At 39.3% G+C, this 23,006-nt stretch overlaps 1 protein-coding gene across 5 annotated transcripts in view; it reads left to right on the forward strand.

Moving 5' to 3' along the window:
* SSPN (sarcospan) overlaps nucleotides 1-23,006 on the forward strand; it is a 115,321-nt gene that overhangs the window by 73,207 nt on the left and 19,108 nt on the right. Inside the window, exon 1 of one of the 5 annotated variants that reach the window (XM_032432691.1) lies at nucleotides 5,431-5,997. The exons of the other annotated variants lie outside the window; for them this stretch is intronic. Coding sequence (XP_032288582.1) covers nucleotides 5,722-5,997 — 276 coding nt within the window. The 5' untranslated portion in view covers nucleotides 5,431-5,721. Of the gene's footprint in view, nucleotides 1-5,430; nucleotides 5,998-23,006 lie in introns of those variants that run through there. 5 annotated transcript variants of the gene reach the window in all.

Here is a 23,006-nt window from a genome sequence, read left to right on the forward strand (position 1 = left end):
CTCTCCTAAAGAATGTGACTCAAGAGTTACTAAGTTACTAAGACTTTTGAGGCCCTGTCATGAAAAGGATAGCTTTTACCTTGTTCTCTCCATCTCTGACTCTCTTGTTCTGGTTGAAGCTGGCTACCATGTTGTCAGGATACTCAAACAGCCCTGTGGAGAGCCAGTGAGTGGAGAGGTCACATGGAGAGGACCAAACTTGCTAGCTGTAGGAGTGTCACCTTGAAAGCAGAGCCTTCTGCTTCAGCCAAAACTTCAGATGATTCCAGGCCCCAGTCCTCAAGCCTTCCAAATGATACCCCAGATAGCATGAGGAAACAAACCATCCCTGCTGTGCCCCATTGGAATATGAGACCCACAGAAACTATGAAATAATAGATAATTATTATTGTTTCAAACCACTAATTTTTGGGGTGATTTATTATGTAGCAATAGATGATTAATACAGAGGAGCCAGAAAGGCAGGAGAAAATTAAGAGTTTGTTAAGATAATTGAAAAAACCCAACTCTCTATTATCCAAAAAATATTAAGAACTTATACAACTCAATACCAAAAAACAATCTGATTTAAAAATGGGCAGAAAATCTGAATAGACGTTTTCCCAAGGAAGACACAGAGATGGCCAACAGACCCATGAAACGATTCCCAACATCACTAATCATCAGGGAAAGGCATATCAAAACCACAATGAGGAATCACCTTACACCTGTTAGGATGACTATTATCAAAAAGACAAAAATAAGTGTTGGCAAGGATGTGGAGAAAAAGGAATCCTTGTGCACTCTTGGTGGGAATGTAAATTGGTGCAACTACAATAGAAAACAGTATGGTTTCTCAAAAAATTAAAAATAAAAATATCATATAATCCAGTAATTCTACTACTGGGTACTTACCCAAAGAAAACAAAAACACTAATGCAAAATGATATATGGACCCCTGTTTATTGCAGCATTATTTACAATAGCCAAGATATGGAAGCAACCCAAGTGTCCATCCATAGATGAATGAATAAAGATATGATATATATATATATATATATTCCATTATAATGGAAAAGAGAATGAAAACTTGCCATTTGGGACAACCATAAAAAAAAAGAATGAAAATCTTGCCATTTGGCATAACATGGATATATCTAGAGGGTATCCTGTTAAGTGAGATAAGTCAGAGGAAGACAAATGCCCTATGATTTTATTTACATGTAGAATCTAAAAAACAGAACAAATAAATAGAATCTTAAATACAGTGGTTGCCAGAAGAGAGGTCGGTGGAGGGATGGGTGAAAAAGATGCAGGGGATTGGTGGTACAAACTTCTAGTTATAAAATAAATAAGTCATAGAGATTAAAAGTACAGTATAGGGAATATGGTCAGTAATATTGCAGTAACTTTGTATGGTGACAGATGGTGACTATTTTGACTTACCATGGTGAGCATTGATTAATGAATAGCATTGTGAAATCTGAGGACACCTGAAATTAATATAACATTGTACGTTAACTATACTTCAGTAATAAAAAAGTCCCAACTTGTTCAATTGTTAATTACTGATGGATATACAGTAACTCCCTAGAGTTCTTTTTATCACATTTTGAAAACCGAGATGTCATTACATAAAATAACATGCATAGATCTTAAGTGTTGTTCAATGAGTTTTCACAATTGTTTACACTCACATAGCCATCACCTAAGCCAAGATAAAGAAGACTTCTGTCATTCCAGAAAGTCTCCTCCTGCTCCTTTCCAGTCAATTCTCTTATGCCAACTCCATAATCACGTCTTAAATTCAATAATCAAAGATTAGTTTTGACCTTCAAAAATTTTGTATATAAATGGAATTATACAGCATGTATTATTTTATGTTTGTTTTCTTTGTCTCAGCGTACTGTTAACAAGATTCATTCAGATCATTGCTTATATCAATAGTTCATTCTTTTTTAAAAAATTTAATTGAAGTATAATTAACATACAGTGAATAGTACATTCCTTCTTATTGGCAAGTAGTATTCTGTTGTATGGATGTACCACAACTTGTCTATCCATTCTTTTCCCAGTATTCTTATTTAAAATTGATTTAGTTATTTCTTCATATGCAGTGAAAACATTGAACTTACATGGACAAAACTACATGAAGAAAATTATATGTAGAAAAATTTGATAGCATTATAAATAACATCATATAAGGAGGTGGAATGAATTAGAAAATGACTGGTAGTTATCATCTTTATAGACTCTCTATAGAATGAGAAAGTTATAAGTCCTCTGTTGACCAAAAGGGTATACTTCCCTTACGACACTTACCCTGAAAATATAAACTGCCATGAAAAAAAATCACAAATGGGTCAATTCCTCTGAAAAAAAAAAAATTGAACCAAAAGACACACTGAAAATTAATGACATAGGAGAAAAGAAAATAGAAAAAAATGGGAGTTTTTAAAATTTCTTGTACACACAGGGACACACACACACACACACACACACACACACGCACATATCAGCAATACCTATAGTCATTTTCATATGGGCCAGTGGTGCTGCATATCATAAATGACTTTTCAGTTGTTCTCTGTAGAGTATTTGATACCTCTTTAAATCAAATCTGATTGAACTCTGATATATTTAATTACATATTAAAGATATTTGATACAGTCCTTGGAACTGTAATAATTTTCCTATGAAATCTTTTTTGTTCTTGGTGAATCTAAGATCATGTGTCCAGAAAAACATTGGTTTAAAGATTATTTCTAGTTGGATCTCCTAAGGACGTTTTGTTAATGACATTGGTTATAAAGAGAGTTATCATCTTCCCAGTTCTGAACTTTTGAAGTGTAAATACTTCCCAGTAATGTGGAATTGGGGACCCAGCAGAGATAGATACTAAGCTTAATTTTGTTATTTTCCCCAGAGGATCAAAATAATCTCAAATCATATATTAACTACTCTTCTGCAATTTTTAATTTACAATCTCTGTTAGTTTTGAGTTATGAGAGTAGCCAGTAGAGTATCTGAAAACAATTTGTTTCTACTTTGCCTTTCTTCCTGGTAGTATAAATATCTGAAGAGATTATTGCTTAACCTATAAAACAGAGACATTATAATTTATGAACACTAAAAAAACCCTGCTCATTTCTGTTAAACTATGTGATGAGCTGGAAATGGTGATTTTTCTGAGTGGAAAGGACATGTTAAATAAAGGAAAAGCTTTCCTTGTTGTATCCTTAACGACCCTCCCATTCCATTTTAGCCTTGATTATTCTTTATCACTAACCTTCTGACAACTTTTCTCATGCTCTTCTTTGCTTCTACTTCGCCATGTCAGTTAAGTGAAAATACCATTCTTATCACCATCATCTCATGGTTATAAGACCAGGCCCACTCCAACATATATTCAGCCAAGCAGTTGGGACTTCGAGCATGTGTAAGGCTCCCTGTATTACGCTTCCTTCCCTGGAAGCTGAAAATTGAAGTTGGTGGTTGTAATCAGACTAGAAGGATTACCGTTCACCTGGGCTGTTGTTCACTGCTACAGGTTTCATTTGTATGGTCAGCAAATAAAGCCTGTGTCTAGTTACAAATGAGTAACAGAAATAATGCTCTTCATCAACTATTATAGATATATATTACGGCGGTGAACCAAGATATTTTTGTAAAATTCTCAGATAGTCTTAGGTTCAAGGCTAATAGCCAGTTCTGTGATGGATAAAATACTACCTATGATCATTAAATTATTTAAAATCATAAATGATTTACACAATCCACTTGTTTGCCTGTAGGAAGTAATTAATAAAATAGGCAATCCACAAGAGTTCACATTTGGTTCCCCCACCCCCATCCTAACTAACTAGGTGAGTGGCCTAATAATCTGGTCACTTAATAATTCTGATACTCAATTTTTTCATCTTTAAAAGTGGGAACTATAATTATAAGGTGGTTGTGAGGAGTAACAGTCAAGTGTGCAAAGCACCTAGCATGTACTTAATACAGAGTGGATACTCAGTAATTAGTTTCCATATTATTCATAACAACAAATAATTATTTCTGTGTAATCAGTTAGCTTCCTAAAGATGTTTACCATGTTTACATAGAAAAACCACGACAGTTTTGTCATTTGGGTTGTTCTCAGTCAGGCCCAAGTGAGGTGGGTATCTTGGTGTAACACCAGCTTTTATTTGTTTGTTCTCACTAGAAATCCTAGTGGTGTGGTCGCCCCACAGCTGATAATGACCTTACCTCAGCCCTATGCCCCTCTTGTGAGAGAACCTTGCTTCTACTGCTTCTACGGGGACCACTGGCCTGTGTGGTTTGAATTCTGCTTTTCGAGCTACTGCATTTATTCCGTGGACCATATTTTTCTCACTGACCCAGAAGGAAGGTATAAGAAAACACTGAAGTTCATAAAGTAAGAATGTATTTTATACTTTCAAAGGTACCTTTGTTAGGACCTGACAGTTTACGAGGAGAGTTGATGACGATTAGTTTATAATTCTAAGAAAACAAAGCGGGGAATTAGACTTTCTTTAAAATTAGCTGATAGTGAGCAATCTAGGAGTAGGCTTTATCTCTCCCAGCATCATGGCAACATCATTTGTATTTTAAATACATCTTTCTGAATGTTACAATGACCATACCAAAGTAGATATTAAATACTCCAAAATGACGGGATAATTTCTTAGTGGTTTCACTGAAATTTTCTCTAAGTGCTACTGAGTACAGATATGTGGGAATAAGAATAATCGGTTTTATTGATTCGTTCTGTGACTTTGGGCTGGGACTGAATCTATCTTCAACATCCTTACGTTGTAACACGTTGTAGGTGCTTTAAAAATATCTCTGATGTGGACTGCATTAAATTGTCCATGTCCAAGGGATATAACAAGCCCCCTAGGCACTGATGTGGAGATTACTGAAGACTGGTTGGGAAGTCCACATAAACGACAGAAAGAACTTTTAAAAACACATACAATTGGGAGAATGTATTAGCCCAACATCTCCATAAACAGTGCTTTCAAAAGCAAATACCTCAATGGGAAAAGTGACTTTATTTGTCAGCTGGATTGCAGAATTTATAAAGAAGGAGAAGAGCCTATTCCTTTGTTGGAAAATAAGAACAATTTAACTTCTGGAAATGACTTCGCAGCTTGGAGCCCAGCAATGCCTATTTTGGATTAAACTGTCTGTTAATTAAACTCAAATGATTAAACATTCATCACCTTGCATTGCACCTCTCAGAAAACAAAAACAAAACCAAAAACATCCTGGGGTTTTGAGTGAGGAAAACAGTCGCGCACACACACACACGTAGCCTGTCTAAAGTGCATACACACGTAGCCTGTCTAAAGTGCACACACACGTAGCCTGTCTAAAGTACACACACACACACACACACACACACACGTAGCCTGTCTAAAGTGCATAAAGTGCCCAGGATCCCAGGATTTCGAAGGCCAAGGGAGCCGCGCCGTCTCCCGCGGGGGTCCGCACCCCCCGCGGGTGGGCCCAACAGGCGCTGCGTCCCTGCGCGTTGGCAGTTGGCGACCCCCCTCGACTCCCCCTCTGCTGCGAGCTCCCTGTGGCCTTTGGAGGCTCGGCGAGTCGGCTCCAAATGTTTTCCATATTTGTTCAGCCTCCGTAATTCGAATACCAGGGCAGGCTCAGCCCGCCCAGCGCCGCGCTCCGGGGCCCAGCGCGCCGCACACGCACCCACCCACCCACGCAGCGGCCATGGGCAAGGACAAGCAGCCCCGCGGCCAGCACAGGCAGGGGGGGCCGGCCGCGGACGCCGCCGGGCCCGACGACATGGGGCCGAAGACGGGCAAACGGGTCCCCAAGGAGTGCGGGGAGGAGGAGGCCCGGACGTGCTGCGGCTGCCGGTTCCCGCTGCTGCTCGCGCTGCTGCAGCTGGCCCTGGGCATCGCCGTGACCGTGGTGGGCTTTCTCATGGCGAGCATCAGCTCCTCCCTGCTAGTCAGAGACACTCCATTTTGGGCTGGGATCATTGTAAGCATCAAGTCTGTTTTGCCTAAGCGCGTTTGCCAAACAGGAATGAACAGCAGCATGGTCGAGTCCAGACTAACCCAACTGCATGCGCCCTTCCCCAGCTCCACTCCTCTAACTCGCGCTCTGCTTGGCGACGTGCGGGCCACACTTGGTTTGCCCGGGGGCAAGGCTGGGCGCGGTGGGACTCGAGCCCCTCTTCCGCTTGTTTGTTGCTCCAAACGCCTCGGGCGGGCCTGCCTCTAACCGCCTGGAGCTGGGGAGGCGAGTCAGAGGCGGCTTATTTTGGTCAACTTGAACATTCTGGATAACAACAGCAGATTCACTTCGCCTTTGTCCTCTTCCTGGTCCCCGGACCCCACCCTTGTCTCTAGATAAGTAACAAACAGTGAAGTAAGTTCACGGAGGAAAAGCAGGTTAGGAAAAAGCCTGCACTTGGGGTTGCCACATTGGGTGGTATTAATTTGATTTTTTACATTTGAGATTTCATTAGTAAATTTTATAAAGTAAGGTTTTAAAGCAGGAAATATGAATACAGCCAGCACAGCTTTAATCTGCTGGAGTCTAAAGTGGGATAAAGGCAGGGGGCTGGTCATGGCAGAAGCGTGTTTGGGACTCTGCTAACGGATGTACTGTTCTAGGCAGAACACTGGTCAGCTGTTGTGAGTGTTGAAACACACAGCATACTTGGCTTAATTAAATGGCTTCTTTGATGTGAAACGGGTGCCATTTGTCGGGCACCTCGTGTTGCTTGTCCTGGTAGAGGCCTTACATTTATTATTTCTAAACCCCACATCATCCTTATGGGATAGTTATTATTTCATTTCGCAGATGAGAAAACTGAGGGCGGACTCACCCAGGGTCGTGAGTTGGCCAGTCGGCCAGTCAGCCAAGTTGATTCCTTTTTGAGCCAGACTACATCTGCATTTTCCTCCCTGAGCCACACTGCCACCCCATTTAGTTTGTAATTTTAATATTCTGGCCGACTAAAATCTCTTTCATGTACATTTAGTTCGCAGTTTTTTATTTTATTTGATCCGTGAAACAATGCTTGGAGGTGGGAACTGTGACCCCTCTTGGCACACGGGGAAGCAAGCTAAGAGAAGTTAAATGACATTCTCAAGGCCCAGAGATTAAAAGTGGCAGAACCAGGCGACACTAGAATGGATACTTCTGGCCCCTAATATCATACTGCGTCATGACTGCTTTTACTGACCACAGGAACTATAACTCATAAAACTACCCTCAAAATAATTTTGTATCGGGGACAGATGTTAAAAGCACCTGATAAATATGCATTGATGCAGGTATTTCCTCATTAAGAGTATTTGAACTCACAAATTCTTGCCAAGTAATTTAAAACTTTTAATTTGTGTACTAAGAATTCCCATGAAATTATCATGATTGGAGTTTTCTAAATCAAGTAATTTTAAAAATAGCTTTTCACTAAGATATACTGGGTATTTTAGTAACCTAAATGACTGTCAAGATACTCAGAGGGGGGAAAAGTGTGTCTTTTAAGACCAGGCGAATTAAAAGAAAGAAGGAATGAAAGTCCTTCATTCCATTGTTTTGAATATCACTTACAAGTGTGTCTTCTATCCTTTCTTTATATCAACTTTAAAAAGCCCGGTACCAGAAAAGCAAATTCGATGGGCAAAATGAGTCTTGATGTTTAAGGCACGCACATACAAATCATGCAACTCTGAAATTTCACGAAGTGAGCAATTCTGAAATTTCACGAGTGCCTGTTGGGAGCATCATGTACTCCTAATTGCCTTGGAAGCTCCCTGGGTGTGATACAAAGAGCATCGCAGACAGCCAGGTCTCTGTTCTTTCTAGTTTTCCAGTTTATAAAGTAGGATCCACTTGAAGTTTGCTCGTGCTGTGTAGCCCTGATGGTATCTGTAAATCTAAGCTTTCTTTCAACAGAGAAGTTGTGGAGAGATAAGCAGTTAGGGGAGACAGCTGAGGAGGGTCTTGAGCCAGGTGAGGAAAAACTCTCCTCCCCGCTGGGCCAGAGTTGCAGCCTCCCACAGACACCGTGCTTGTCGTCCTCATCTGGCTGTCTGTGGTTGGTCACGGGCGCTCTTCCAAACTTTCAGGGAAGGGAAGTGAGAGGGCGGCCGGATGAGAACGTACAGAAGCATAAACACCGCGCCTGGTACTGAGCCATGGGTTGGACATCATTTGCTGAATAACTTTGGGCAAGTTACTTAACCTCTCTAGGCTTCCATTTCTTCACTGATGAAATCAGAATGGTAATAATTCCTACCTCTTGGGGTTGTTGTGAGAATTAAACAAATCAATACATGCTCTAATACTTAGAGCAGTGCTGGCTAATGGTGAGCATTCAGTGAACTCTTAGCTCTTTATTAGCAGTCAGAGAAGCAATCGCCGGGAGTGGCAATCACTCTTCAGATTGGAGGCGGCTCTATTTCTAGTCTTGCGGAAGAGTTATTCCAGACTCGTTACATTTCCTAGACCAGTTGAACCCTGAAGGTGATACCAATTTGACGGTCTCCACTTTTTCTGTTCATAGCCGAATTACTACTAACAATCTTATGGTATTAGATTAATCCAGTACTTTCTGGATCTCTCTGGAGACTTCTAACAATTAACTTGGAGGAAAGGGACCTCCTCGGGGTCATTTCCCTCGGGGACATGTAGTGATTGTGGTCTGGGATATCCTCCAGGGAATGCTGAAATGTTTGCCCTGTTGAGATCTGCTAGACCAAAGCAGTACAGGTCAGTCCCAGGGGCTGAAGCAAAGTCAAAACCCACTTCGGTAATTTAGGCTGAATTCGAATAAGCTGGGGCCACCAGACTGTATACCCAGTCCATCGGCATCTGTAATGTTTCACTCTTCCTATTCTCTTTATACTGGTTCCCTCCTACCATATAGTACTTACTTCACTTTACAAAGGTGACTATCCCATTACTTTGGGATTTGGGAATCACCGTTCTCATCATAGAATCTGGGTAGGTGGATGAATCCACTTAGGTGACTTCTTACTGATCAATGTCTGGGTGACTTGATGAATATTCAGTGAACTTCTGGTTATAAACTGGAGAAGTCCTTGATGATCTATGATCAGAGATTTATGTCCAGTGGAATTTTAGGAAAACAAATAGGTTATTTCTTGCCTATCCGTAAATGTGACTTCCCTCATCCTCTGTCAGAGAGATGACTGAAGGCTTTTTACTTAAGTTACAAAAGATTCCTCTAAAGGAAAAAAAAAAAAAAATGGAATGGAGCCACTATAGATACTTGGTAACCTGTAAAAGTACCATTCTTCTCTCAAAATTCTATATAAATGGTTTGAGGGTTGTAAGTCACACCACAATGGCAATACAAAGTGAAACAGGGTCTTTGAGGATGAACTTGGCTAGGGGTAGGGGGTCCTAGGAAATAAAAGTCTGCTTTGCATTTTATTCTATTAATGGTTTGAGTAGTTGGGTCAAATAGGCATTTAAGTTTGCTCATCATTCCAGAATTCATATTGATGATAAATGTGTATGGACTGAAGGAATCTAAGAACTTTGAGGCCTTTACTTAATTCTTGCTCAATAGAATACAATTTTGGCTTAGGTGAAGTGTAACATGTTTGAACTTTGGCTTATTTTTCTTCATGCAGTAACATTTGTTGGGAGTGCTGTGCTAGGCATTGGTCTAAAAATAATGAATCATATACCAGGAGGAGGAGATCTCTAGAGATCCTGATGGGCATGTGTCCTCATCACATCTGACAGTAATGAATACTTCCGATTAAAAAATTTAACCTACACAAATATTTTTAAAGCCCATTTACCTTTCAAGGTATTTCACTTGCAGTGATTTATTTGCTTTGGCATCTCTACTCTGAAGTCAATTTCAGAGCAAACTCTTGCCTCTCATCCCCAATGGGGATGCATAGTATTTGTTAGTCTCTTGGCCCTTGTAGGGAATATTCCCATGGAAAGTAGGAATTTGCCTTGTTGTGGTTTTCAGCTTTCCTCATAATTTTCTCCATTACTCCCATATCGCACTCAGCTAGAATAAAAACCCTGAGATAAATACCACATTAATCACATTAGAAAGTTTAAGGAAAGGGCTTAAAAGGAAGGGAAGAATATTTCCTTTCCTTAATGTCATTCATAAAACTCATCATATGAATCTGTAGTGATTAAGAGTCCTGTCAAGAATTTCAATAACAGTTTTCATATGTTAACTTACTCTAAGGAATTCAAAATGCAGGTGTATTCAGATTTTAAAATCTATTTTTAACCTTGGCTTAATGGAAGGGAAAATTGGGTGGTTATTTATTTTAAAACAGAGTATATCCTGAAATGCACAAGTAGATATATGACATGTAACAAGTAAGGAACAGATATTATCATCCATAATTTATAAGTAGAAAAACTAAGTAAGACATGATGATTTGGCTACAAAATTTGATCATGGTTATAGGAGAAATTGGAAGTGAGGAAGGTTTGGCATTTGGGTTTTAGATAGACCCTAAAAAAGTCAAGAAGCTAAAAGTGGTGTCAGTTTTCCATATAGGTATATTGACACTTGAGAAAGTTAACTTCAAATTATGTTTTTAGGAATACATTACATAGTAATACATTATTTTTCATATTGGGACTTTGATATGCTTCCAAAATCTAATATCATATCTCTGGTACTACTGGGAAATAACTTTTATTGTAGCAACTGTCACAGGTTTGTTAGAAACTGAGGAGTGGTAATTATATGGCCTAACTCAGTCTCCACGGAGCATATGTAATAAATAATGGTAGGAAAATTATCTTACAGGTACATGAAGTTCTCCCAGTAAGTATAAAAATGGAATATAACAATTAATTTGTCAAAAGAAATTAATTGTAATCAGTGTATGAAAATAAAAGGGATTATTTGAGAATTTGGTGATCTGTTTCCTGAAAGAATATTAGAATAAAGAATAAGGAAGCTTAAGATTGGACAGAATCATTAGGAGAAATGTATTTTCACCTCTCCTGCTAGCCTGATACTAAGCCACACATGCCAAGGCCAAGGAAGGGCTTGTTTAATGAGGAAGTTATCCCTGGATCTTCTTTCTCTTTTTAAAATAAGGAGAAGTGGTGGGTCCTGATATTTTTCAATCTGTAGTGTGGATCTACTCAACGCAGAAAGTTAATCTCTGGAAACTTTTGAGATATCAATCATCATTCGGTTTTATTTTTTATGGTAGATATACTAGTGCATAGAATTTGGGGGTAATCAAATGAAACAGAAAGCCATTTATTCTCTTTAAGTACAGTGTATGTCCAAGGGACTCCTATGTATCCCTGGACACATGATGGGTACCTGATCAGTGTTGAATTGGATTCTGTCTATTCCATACTTCCCATTATCTTTGCTTCTGTTTGAACTTACAAAAACCCATTTCTTTTTCAAGATTTTATTGATTTATTTGCCAGAGAGAGAGAGAGAGAGCACACAAGCAGGGGGAATGGCAGGCAGTAGGAGAGGGAGAAGCAGGCTCCCCGTGGAGCAGGGAGCCCAGTGTGGGGCTCCATGTGGGCCTCAATCCCAGGACCCTGGGATCATGACCTAAGATGAAGGCAGACACTTAACAGACTGAGCCACCCAGCACCCTGCGAAAACCCATTTTTAAAATTATGGTTTGAGGAATGACATATAATTGTGTTTTGCAGTACAGACTTAAGTTTATTGATAACATTTTAAAGAACTATTAGGGAATAATAAGGAATGTGTTATTACTCCATTTTGGGCTCCAGGGTTCCAGAAATATCCGGGATACACTAACTTAGCATTACTGAGATGTTTTATTTCTTGTTACAAAATGACTACAGGATTAAAAAAGAAGAGGAAGAAGAGGTCATTTGACTTATTTCACATACTCTAAGTAGAATAAATTAGGACAAATTAGGATTCACGTGGCTGAATGCCGATGTCTTCCTTCTACAAAGAAAGCAATGCATAGATTTCCCAATTTAGTCTAAGAATTTCAGAGTTTGCCAATATGATATCCACTTTGAATTTGTTCTGAGGAAATGGCTGTTTTCTAGTCCTTTTCTTGCCTTTAGCCTTGTCTGTGACATTTGTACTAGGGGCATTCTTTAACCAGGGTCCACTTGCTGGTGTTCTTCCCCCCCCAACCCCAAGAGTTAGCATCGACATTAAAGGATCCACACGAGGCTCTGGGAAGAGCTCAGTATGCATATTTCCTTGTTGCTGTAGGACAGGAATGGAATCTAGTCATTAAACTTTAGTTAGATACCATGTCATTGCAAACTAGAGAAATGCTGATCAGAAAGGGTCCATCAGAGTCTAGAGCTGGATGGGACCTCATGATGATCATGATTTTAACTCTAGTTATTTCTTGCTGTGAATATCCAAGTCCAGGTTTATGACAACGAGTTCATAAGCTGAAGCTGAACTATTTTTTTTTTTAAGTGGATGTTGGTGACAGTATTTATAACATAAACCGTATAAAAGCCTATTTCAGAGGCACATCCTCTTTGAGATTTTTTGGATGCCGCCTCACATCTCAGTGTATTGAGATAAAACTTGGCAGGAGTAACTGTCAGATGCCTGAGCTAGGCAGCTCAGTGGATCACCCTGGTTCATTTTAAAATTTATATGTGTATACCTATGTGTTTGAAAATAATGAAAATGCATTTTCCTTTCGGTCTTAGCCTGCTCCAGTGGGTTCTGTTCAGGTGTCTCTTCCCAGCTTGCACACAGCTGCTTCCTCACTGTGTGCTGCCATGGTCTTCCTTCCGTGCCTGTGCTTGGAGAGAGAGCACGATCTCTCTTCCTCTTGTAAGACCACCAGTCCTATCGGATTAGGGCCTCACCCTTCTGACCTCACTTAACCTTAACTACTTCCGAAAAGCCCTATCTCCAAATTCAGTCACCTTGGGGGTTAGGGCTTAAACATAGGAATTTGGGGAGGACACACACAGTTCCATCCATAGCCCTTTCAGTGAGGGATGTAAGTTGGTACAACCACCTCAGTGTTTCTTAATCTCGTTTCCCAGCTTATTCCTGAAGGCCCTACAGCTTCCACTGGAACAGCCGGAAGTCTGAATGTTTGTTTGTTTGTTTGTTTTTTTAAGATTTCATTTATTTATTTGAGAGAGAGAATGCGAAAGACAGAGCATGAGTGGAGGGGGAGGGGCAGGGGAAGAGGGAGAAGCAGACTCTCCACTGAGCCCAATGCGGGACTCGATCCCAGGACCCTGGGATCCTGACCTGAGCCGAAGGCAGATGCGTAACCATCTGAGCCCCCCAGGCGCCCAGTCTGAAGTTTCTAATGGGGATTCGGAGCCAGTGAACTGATCTGTGGGGGTGCAGCGGGGTGGCAGGGCTCTGTGCTCATGCCGGTAGTGAGGACTGAGTCCCAAGGAGGTGGTTTTTACTGCGTTTACAGATTGCTGCTTCTGTCAAATTTCCGTAAAAATAAAGTAGTAGATTCAGCTAGTGACCACAGTTCTTAGGCTAGCTTGGGCATTTCATTTGCTACCTTAGCTCTTTAAGGCTTAGGAACCACTGTTTAGTAAATTTCTGCCTTTCTTTTCTGTTCTGGGAGTGACTCGCTGTCAGGACCTAGTGAAATGACACCTTGGATTCTGAGGCAAGGAAATGAGGGTGGTTGGCTGTGCGATGGCCACTGGCCTCTGACGGACAGTGAACTCATGCTTAGTGTTTCTAGAACTCGAGGGAAGTCACCTCTCGCGTCTTTATACCATGCAGCTGTTGTTCTCATTTTTGACGATGGTTCTGAAAGTGACCAGATGACCAGTCATTGTTCTATGGAATGGGTCAGAATAAAACTCTGGAGGTGTTCCCACCTGAGTCTCATGATGTAACAGCCTAGGAGCCTGCATCTCCTTGGTAGATGCCCCCTTCGGCTCACCTTCTCATAGGATCCTGTTTGTCCAGCTTAGACATCCCAAACGGGGCTCTGCTTTCCTTTATCAAGTGCCACACAGTGCAGACCATCCCAGAGGGAGAGATGAAAGGACACTAACTAGAACTGTCCGGTATGCCACCTTCCAACAGTTGATCCAGTCCGAGGCCCAGAATGAGGAGCACACACAGGGCATGGCCCTCGTTCCAGGGATACCCTGCAATGTCTCCGGGTTGATCTTTGAGCATATTTAAAGTGGACCTTCTAGAGCCATGTCCCCTGCCTAACAGCCAAGAGTGTGTTTGAGTGCTGTGTTTCCCGGATGCCAGCAAAAGGCCAGTCAGTGACCGGACACCGAAAAGGAAAGGGTTTGCTCACAGACAGCCTTCTCAGATGCTGCTGAAGAAGTGCTGTCAGGGCCTGCTTCTGTTATTGCCGAAATGAGCAACGCTCTGCCCTGGCTGGGAGAGGCTGCAAGAAACCTGGGGGATGCTGCTGTCTGCGTGGCATCCCACTCCGCTGTTGTTTTGAAAGTGTTTGATTCAGCATTCGTTGTAACGAGCCATTAAAATACCCTTTAAGATAGGTTATTGCCAAGGAAGGCCTCTCTTGTGTGGAAGATAATGACAGGTGACAAGGAAAGAGGGGGACTTGCTAATGTGTTAACTAGACCCTGACTAGGGAGAGAATTTTGGCTTTATTACAGGGGGAAAAAAAGTAACACTTAGCAGCTTCCTTCTAAAGTATCAGGTGTGGTACACATATCAGGCCAGTAAGCTCAGGCTGAGTCTTATCTCACATTTAGCTGTGCCAGGAACGCTGTGAAGGAAAGAGGCCTTTTCCAAGATAAGGGAAATAGCATTTCAGGGTTCATCATTTCTGCTGGAGGGCGGAGTGTGCTGCTCACTTAGGGACAGTGCAGGACGACCATCCCTCCCTCGGTGAAAGGGGGGAGCGTCCAAGGCCACGAGCGAGCAAACCAGGTCTCCATGAGGTGAAGACATTATAGTCAATGAAAAATAATTCCTCTAGGACCGCATGTAGATGAGAGACAGAACCCAGCCATTTCAGTTTATATGTTACATGTTCAGTGGGGTGATGCACTTCTCTCATGCAATCAGCTCGTCAGATTCTGAAACAGAAGGATCAAACCCACGCAGGTTGGCTTCGTCTCATAATCTTTTTGTGAACAGGTAGTTTGGGATGCCTATTAAACATTTCGATCTGAGTTAAGGGTTCTGAGACCAAATAGAATTTTTTAAGTGAACATAGGGTGACCGTAACTATTGTGTTATAGAACCCTCAATAAATAATTCGCATCCATTCACTGAATCTGGTGCGTCACAAATTTTTCCACCTTGAGACCTCCCTGAGGCCTCGCTCCCCTTCTCCCTGTCCTCACACACATCACAAAAAGCTCAGTGTCTAGCTAACCCATGTTGCCATGGAAGGGAACAGGAGAAATGCTAGAGAGGCTGCAGGCTGCTTGGGGATACTGACCTCTTCATTTTGAAAAGGACAAAACAAACACTTTTCAAAGGAGAAGTGATATTACTATATATTACTTAATGTTACATTATAGCCTGTTTTTTTCCTTTTAAAAAGTGCTCTCAATTAGAAAAGCCACTTGATAATATTTTTTAAGGGTTGAACAGGATGGTTCTCTCATTTACACTCTTGTTACAGTGTTATATAATTGAATTTATATTAGTTTACTGCATAATTTCTGTGTGCTGTACTATTTCATAAATTTTTATTTATTGTACTGTTTCAGATATATGAATCCAGGTTATTCTTGTAGAATTATCTTTGCAATCATTTATAAAGTGGGACCCAATTTGAGAACCTACTTAATTATGCCTGAGTGATAAGATCCAGCCCATAACTATACCACAGGAGGAGGCAAAAATCCACATTTCCAAGATTCCTTTCTCTTCTGAGGACTTGAAAAATCCCAAAGTGAAACAAATGAAGTATAAGTTGTTTATTTTTCCCACAAATATGTAGCAATTCTATCCCTCCTGTTGATTCCTGGGAAATGCTAGAACACATTCTTTGTTTCTTTTACATTCTTTGAAAATGGATAATTTTGCAAATGTAGGTATTTATTGAATTCATTGGCGATTAGTTTCTGATTAATCACCACGAGAGTGAGTTAGGTGGTTTGTAAGAACAGAAACAGAAGCCTATATGAGAAAGAATACTTCAGGTTTTCAGATCTTTTTTTTAAAATTTACTTTGAGAGAGGGGGTGGGGAGGGGGAGAGGGAGAGAGAGAATCTGAAGCGGACTCCCTACTGAGCATGGAGCCTGCCTAGGGGCTCCATCTCACCACCCCAAGATCATGACCTGAGCCGAAACTAAGAGTTGGATGCTTAACCAACTGAACCACCCAGGCACCCCTAGAGTTTCCACATCTTTGCCTGTCTCCGTTGGTCTTTCCATATGCCAGGGACAGTGCCCCCCAGGAGCTCAGTGTCTGGGAGAGGACACACAGACAACCAACTACAATTCAGTTTAAAAAACCAGGTACTGAGGTGGTGCCCTGAAGAAGATAGCACAGGGGAGGCTCTGATTAACCCCATTTAGGGAGGATCAGAAAAGGCAAGGTGAGGGCGGTCTGAAATTGCAGGACAGGCATCGCTTTGGAATGAAACAAATGTGGGTAGAATCCTAGCTCTATCGATTTGTAGCCATTTCCAAAAATCTTTGGTTTTGCTCCTTATTATCATTTTTGTGTGGGTTTGAATAAGTACCAGCAGCTCTAGGCAATTCTATGATTATTTTTAAATTATGAAATCTTTCAAGTATATAATAGCATGTAGAGAATAAGAAGACAACCACTTACTTATACCCAGGTTTGTCATTTTAATATTTTGTCATAAGTGTTTTGTTTTTTTTAAGAAAGAAAACATTACAATACCTGTTTCTTTCTTAGTCCTATTCACCTACCCCACCCTCCTTCTCCTGTTATCCACTCTCCTGAATTTGACATTTATTACACCTATGCGTGTTTTCGTACTTTCTTATATGTATATAACCATAACCAATAATTAATTGTGTTTTATGTTTCAAATTTTATATAAATGGTAGTGTAACATCATTTTTGCTCAACATTGTTTTTGAGATTCATTTATAATAGTACATGGATACCATTCATTCACTTTTGTTATGCTGTAATTCCTTATAGAAATATACAATTAACTTATTCTCCTGTAGATGAAAACTTAGGTTATTTTCAAAACTGTTTTTTTTTTTTCAATTACAAAGTGTTGCAATGGACATTCTTTCCCATGGCTCCCCATGCACTTATTTCAAAGATTCTTTAGGGCACATTCCTAGGAATTGACTTATTGGATCATAAGATATAGGCATCTTCAACTTGCTAGCTATTGCCAGATCAGGACCACAAAGCCACAGTTGCATGAATTTATACTCCCACCATCAGTACATTAGAATTCCCACCAATCTACAACTTGTCAACATTACTTACTGTCAGGCAATTTACATTTTTGCACATCTTATTTATGTGCAATATCATGTTTTAATTTATGTTTTTCTGATTACTACAGGAGTTGAACATCTTTTAATGTTTACTGGCCATTTTATTTGTTTTCTAGCATTTATTTACTCCACAAATATTGCCTGAGTTGTTTGTCTCTTATTGATTTATAGGGTTTCTTATCTTTGTTATTTAACCTTTATGATTTTATCTACTGCAAATATCTCCTCTTAGTTGGTACCAGACCTTTCATCTTTGCTCATGGTGCCTTTGTTGTGAATAAGATTTAATTTTAACATATTTATATTTAACGATCTTTTTTATGGTAGGTGCTTTGATATGTTTTAAAGAAATCTCTCTCTACTCCAAGTCATAAAGATATTTTTCTAGATTGTGTTCCCAAAATGTTGAAGGTTTGCTTTTGTATTTTTATCTTTAATCTATGTGTTTAACTTTTTATATATGAGGTAAAGTAGTGTCTCATTTTTCTCAAACAGATTATTAATTGTTTTAGTACTATTTAATGAATAATTGGTCCTTTCTGTACTGAATGGCTATGTCCATTTATCATCTATCAGCTTTCCATATTAGATTTGAGGATTGTGTCTGTGAATCTCTTTAGTTTCATCATTTTATTTGTCATTCACTGTGCTGATACCACATGTTTAAATTAACAGCATCACAGTGCTCCTTGTGATGAAGAGGGTAGTGTAGCAGCTCACCTCCACCCCTCACCACTCCCATCGTTTTCTTGTTCCAAATGGCCTTGGTGAGACTTAGCCATGTTCTCTTTCATATATATTTTAGAATCGGCTTTTGAGGTCCCAAGAAAAGTACTTTTGATATTTTCATTTGATTTGTACTTGATATACATGAGCAAAGAATCTCTCTCCATTTACCTGATGCTCTACAGTTTAGCCCCAAGGTGTCCAAATGTAGATTTTCTTTCTATTTTTCCTACTGGGGACTCGTTATGTTTCTTGAATCTTAAGATTTTTGTGTTTTCACCAATTCTGAAAAAATTTCAGAATATTTTAAATATTTGAAAAAAATGTATTTTTTTTTTTTTTTAAATACCGTCTCTTTCTTCAGTCTCTCCATTTCTGAAACTACTGTCAGAGGTATGTTTGGACATCCTTATTTCATCTTCCCTGTTTTTCACCATCTCCGCTGTGTGTCATATCTATCTCTCTGTTCTGTAGTTTGGATTATTTCCTCAGCTCTATCTTCTAGTTCACTGTTCCCCTTTTCAGTTGAGTTGAACCTGTCTATTATATAGAGTTTTTCATTCCAATGTTTTTTTTTTTTCATTTCTAGAACTTCTATGTTTACTGATGTTTTCTTTTTTAATATATCCCTAATGTTTTTAAAAATGCCCTGTTTTTTTCTTCATGTTTTCTATTTCTTCTTTCATGGCTTCAGTTATTTGGAGTGTACTTTTTTTATAGGCTCTATTCTTTAGTTCCATTATTTGAAATTCACAAGCTTTAATTCTTAGAGAGTGTGTTAATGAACACATGTGCTGGCCTTTGCTAATGAATTGATTATTTATGTGTTTGCTATAATTAGTTCGTGAGTCATTTTCCAAGAGGCTTTCTTTATATGTAATAATTTGATGTGGCCTATTTGAGGGTGTAACCCTTCCAAATGGTTTGTCTTGCCAGGTGTCCCAGTGATATCATGAGCCTAGAGCCACTTTTTTTTTTTTTTTTTACTTAACCTATTTATTATGGAAAATTTCAAGCATACCAAAAAAGTAGATCAAATAGTATAATGTACACCTATGTTCCCATCACCCAGCTTCAATAATTATAAACTCATGGTCAATCTTGCTTCATCTGTATGCTCCTATACTCCACATCCACATACCACATATTGGTTTATTTTGAAGTAAATCCCAGATATTATATCATTTCATCCATAAATACATCACCATGTAAGTCAAAAGATGAAGACTAAAAAATAATCAAAATACTAATCATCCCTAACAAGTTAACAATTTCTTAATAGGATCAAATCAGTGTTCAAATATCCATGATTAACTCATGAATATTTCTTCACACTTTGTCAGAATCAGGATCCCAATAAGATCTATACACTGCAATGAGTTTATATATTTCTTATGTTTCCTTTACTCAAAGATTTACCCTTTCCCTCTCCTTTCAAAGTGTGCTCTCTCTCTCTCTCCCTCCCTCGCCTCCCCTTACCTTCCTCTTTCTCTCCCCTTCACAATTTTTTTGTTGAAAAAATCAAGGTTTTGTTTTGTTTTTTCAGGACTACTTTCTCAAAACCACCTCCACCCCGCCCCCCATCAGCTAAAACAGAATACTTGTCTTGATGACTTCCAGTGCTAGTGGGTTCATTATTTTCTAGTCATGTAAGGGTGTAGCCATTTGAAGGGCCTAGCTTTATGCCATGGTCTTAGCTCCATCTCTTAGCCAATAGAAGCTCAGAACATTTTAAAGTATTTTACAGCAAGAAGGGTTTCCTAACAGTCCTTACTATTATGCAGAAATAAAACCTGTTGATGTTTTAAAAAATCATCTTTGGATCAACTTGCAGGTTTCTTTACCTCTCTGAGTCACAATTTTCTATAAGGTGGAGTACTATTTTTTACTATAGCATTGTTTCAGGAAATAAATGAGCTTAATATATACAAAGTGGGTAATGCACAAAAGGTACCCTTTCTGGGTAGAGGAGATTCTTGAGCAGGGTTTGAAGAATGAATAATGCTGGATTCAAAGTAGTTGAAGGGGGGGGTACTGTATCAGGAGGATAAAAAAGTAAAAGGACATTTTAGGTGAAAGACACAATTCATGTCCTAAGCTCAATTTTCATCCACAACCAACTTTATTGCTTCACAATTCTGTTGTTTGTGTTCATTCAGTTTTTTGAGGATGTAATTGAAAAAATTCCCAGTAGTTACTATCAAATATGAATCTTAACATAGACACAAAAATCTGTTATAATATTAAAATAAGACCCAAACCAAAAGGATTCTACTTGAATGTCTCCATGATAAGTCATGTGTTAGGATAGTTGTTGGATTTTTCTTCTGTTTTCTGAGTTGATACAATGCTCAGTTGTGAGATTGATTGGTTTAAAATGAGCTATTTGCAATAATCTTTAGGCAAGGTTTTTGGAACTTACGAATTGTAGCAACTTCGTGCTGGCACATCTCTCAAAGATCTCCCTAGCTTTCCAGCCTTACTTTGGCAGGGACATCAAGAAAAGCACACTATATCCATAGGATTTGGGGGATTCAGGCTCCCTTCATCCAGCTGCTGGTCACAGATTCCAACTCCTTTTTAACAGTTCTATCAGGGTAGTTTTCTATTATCTTATAAAACAACAAATGAGATACAAGTGAACATCTGCAAAGCACAATGTGTGCTGAGAAATAAGGCAGTCACTTGACAAGCACATTTCCTTCCCACTCTGTGCTGGTACAACAGATCTGGCTGAACCAGACAGTGATGAAATTACAATGCCATGTTGGCTAAGAAAGTTAAAATTAAAAATATATGTAATACAAAGAAATAGAAAGATATGTAATACATGTAAATATATTTTATATATTTCTGGTTATCGGGTAGTTTGAAATCATGATAAAAGCCAACACTTTGAATTAGAAAGGATGTATGCTACCATGGGAAAAGATTTCAGCCTGGTATGTAAGTGCTCATTAATACTCCCTACTCCTTTTTTTTTTTCCCAATAAAGATTTATTTATTTATTTATTTATTTATTTATTTATTTATTTAAGAGAGAGAGAGCACACAGTGGGAGGTGGCAGAGGGAGAGAGAGAATCTCCAGCAGACACCCCACTGAGTGCAGAGCCTGAGGTGGGCTTCAGGCGGGGCTTGACCCCACGACCCCACAACCCTGAGATCATGACCTGAGCCAAAATCAAGAGTCGGACACGACTGACTGAGCCACCCAGGCGCCTCAATACTCCCTACTTCTTTACCAACTAATCAGAGCTTTGATTTCAACAGAACAGGTGACTCTATCTCATTGTTGATGATTACATGAGCAATGATTTCCTTAGAATTGCCTCATTACTTCTTAGAAATCTTGTGTTTACAGTGTATTTTCCAAAGAAATCTAGATAGAGCCAAGTTCTAGGTGATGATAGGCCTGCTTTGTTTTTCAACTTAATTCATTACCACATTACATTATTTATTTTGCATACCACATTTGAAAAGTCTGTACATTTACAGTAATTCAGACATGGACCTGTCAGGTATCAGCTCCTCAGTCAAAAGGACAATCATAATAATAAAGGGGAGAAAAAGACTGAGAGGACATTATAGATGGTCTAAACTCAGGTATGACCGAGCAAGTGTCATTTCTCTTTAGACTCTGAAAAGAAATAATTTTCTGTGATAGAATTGCTTATCCAGAATTGCCTTTTCACGGAGAGATTTTGACCCGGATCTCTACCAGCTTCTTTTAAAAATAATCTCCTGGCTTGTCTTTGCAAAACAAATATTACAAATTGTACCCCCAGCCCCCATAGGAGGCTGGGGAAATGTATAGATGAAGATGTGTGCTCTAACCCCAACTCTTCCCAGGCCAAGTGGAATTTAGTTCTTGAATGAAGAGAATTTTTCTGCACCAAAGCTGTCCATTGGCAATTTTTACTCTAAGGAAAAAACAAAAGTAAAAAGACTAAAACAGTGAAGCTCTGGGGTTGTAGATTCCTAAGACAAATGAAAAGGCTCTGAATCTCTTCCTGATAATTTCATAAGCCAAATAAAACTCTCTTTGGCAAAAGTTGCTAGACATAAGAGGTTGTTGCTAGCTATAGTTTTGTTTATAGTGGAAAAGAAGCTACTACTTTGCTTTACAGTTTTTTTTTTTTTTTTCCAAATTTGTAATGAATGATCTGGGCTTTAATGCCTGTACATTAATATTCGTAGTGTTTAGAGACAGCTACACTTTTTTTTTTTTAAAGATTTTATTTATTTATTTGAGAGAGAGAGAATGAGAGAGAGCACATGAGAGGGGGAGGGTCAGAGGGAGAAGCAGATTCCCTGCCGAGCAGGGAGCCCGATGTGGGACTCGATCCAGGGACTCCAGGATCATGACCTGAGCCGAAGGCAGTCGCTTAACCAACTGAGCCACCCAGGCGCCCGAGACAGCTACACTTTTGTCTTGCATCTTGACATTCAATTCTGTCATAAGCTCTCCTGTTGATTTTGAATCTTTATATTTATATGCCTATCGCTTTTGGAATTTCCCATTAATATCCGTGTACTACGTTTGGCTAAAACAGTTCTACTTAAAAAAAAAAAAGTAATATTAATCTTGGATCTGCTTAGGACAGAAAATATTTTTAGCTGAACAGCATTTTTTTTTTCCGGAAATTAAATACTTGTCTTTGTAAAACCATAATAGTGTCATCAGAGAAACATATACAACTCGCATGGTTACCAAGGTTGACATTTCCTGGGTATTAGAGGATAAATAGGTTTGAAGCAAAAAGGAAAAAAGGCAGAAAAAGAATTGTATAACTCTTAGGTGTTTGCAAACTATTTATGTCAACAATACTGGGAAGATTTTTGAGAAGTGGGCCCTTGCTATGAAAGCAAAAGTAGCCCAAG

The sequence above is a fragment of the Phoca vitulina genome, unplaced genomic scaffold (assembly GCF_004348235.1).
Source record: "Phoca vitulina isolate PV1807 unplaced genomic scaffold, GSC_HSeal_1.0 scaffold49, whole genome shotgun sequence".
Classification (NCBI taxonomy): Eukaryota; Metazoa; Chordata; class Mammalia; order Carnivora; family Phocidae; genus Phoca; species Phoca vitulina.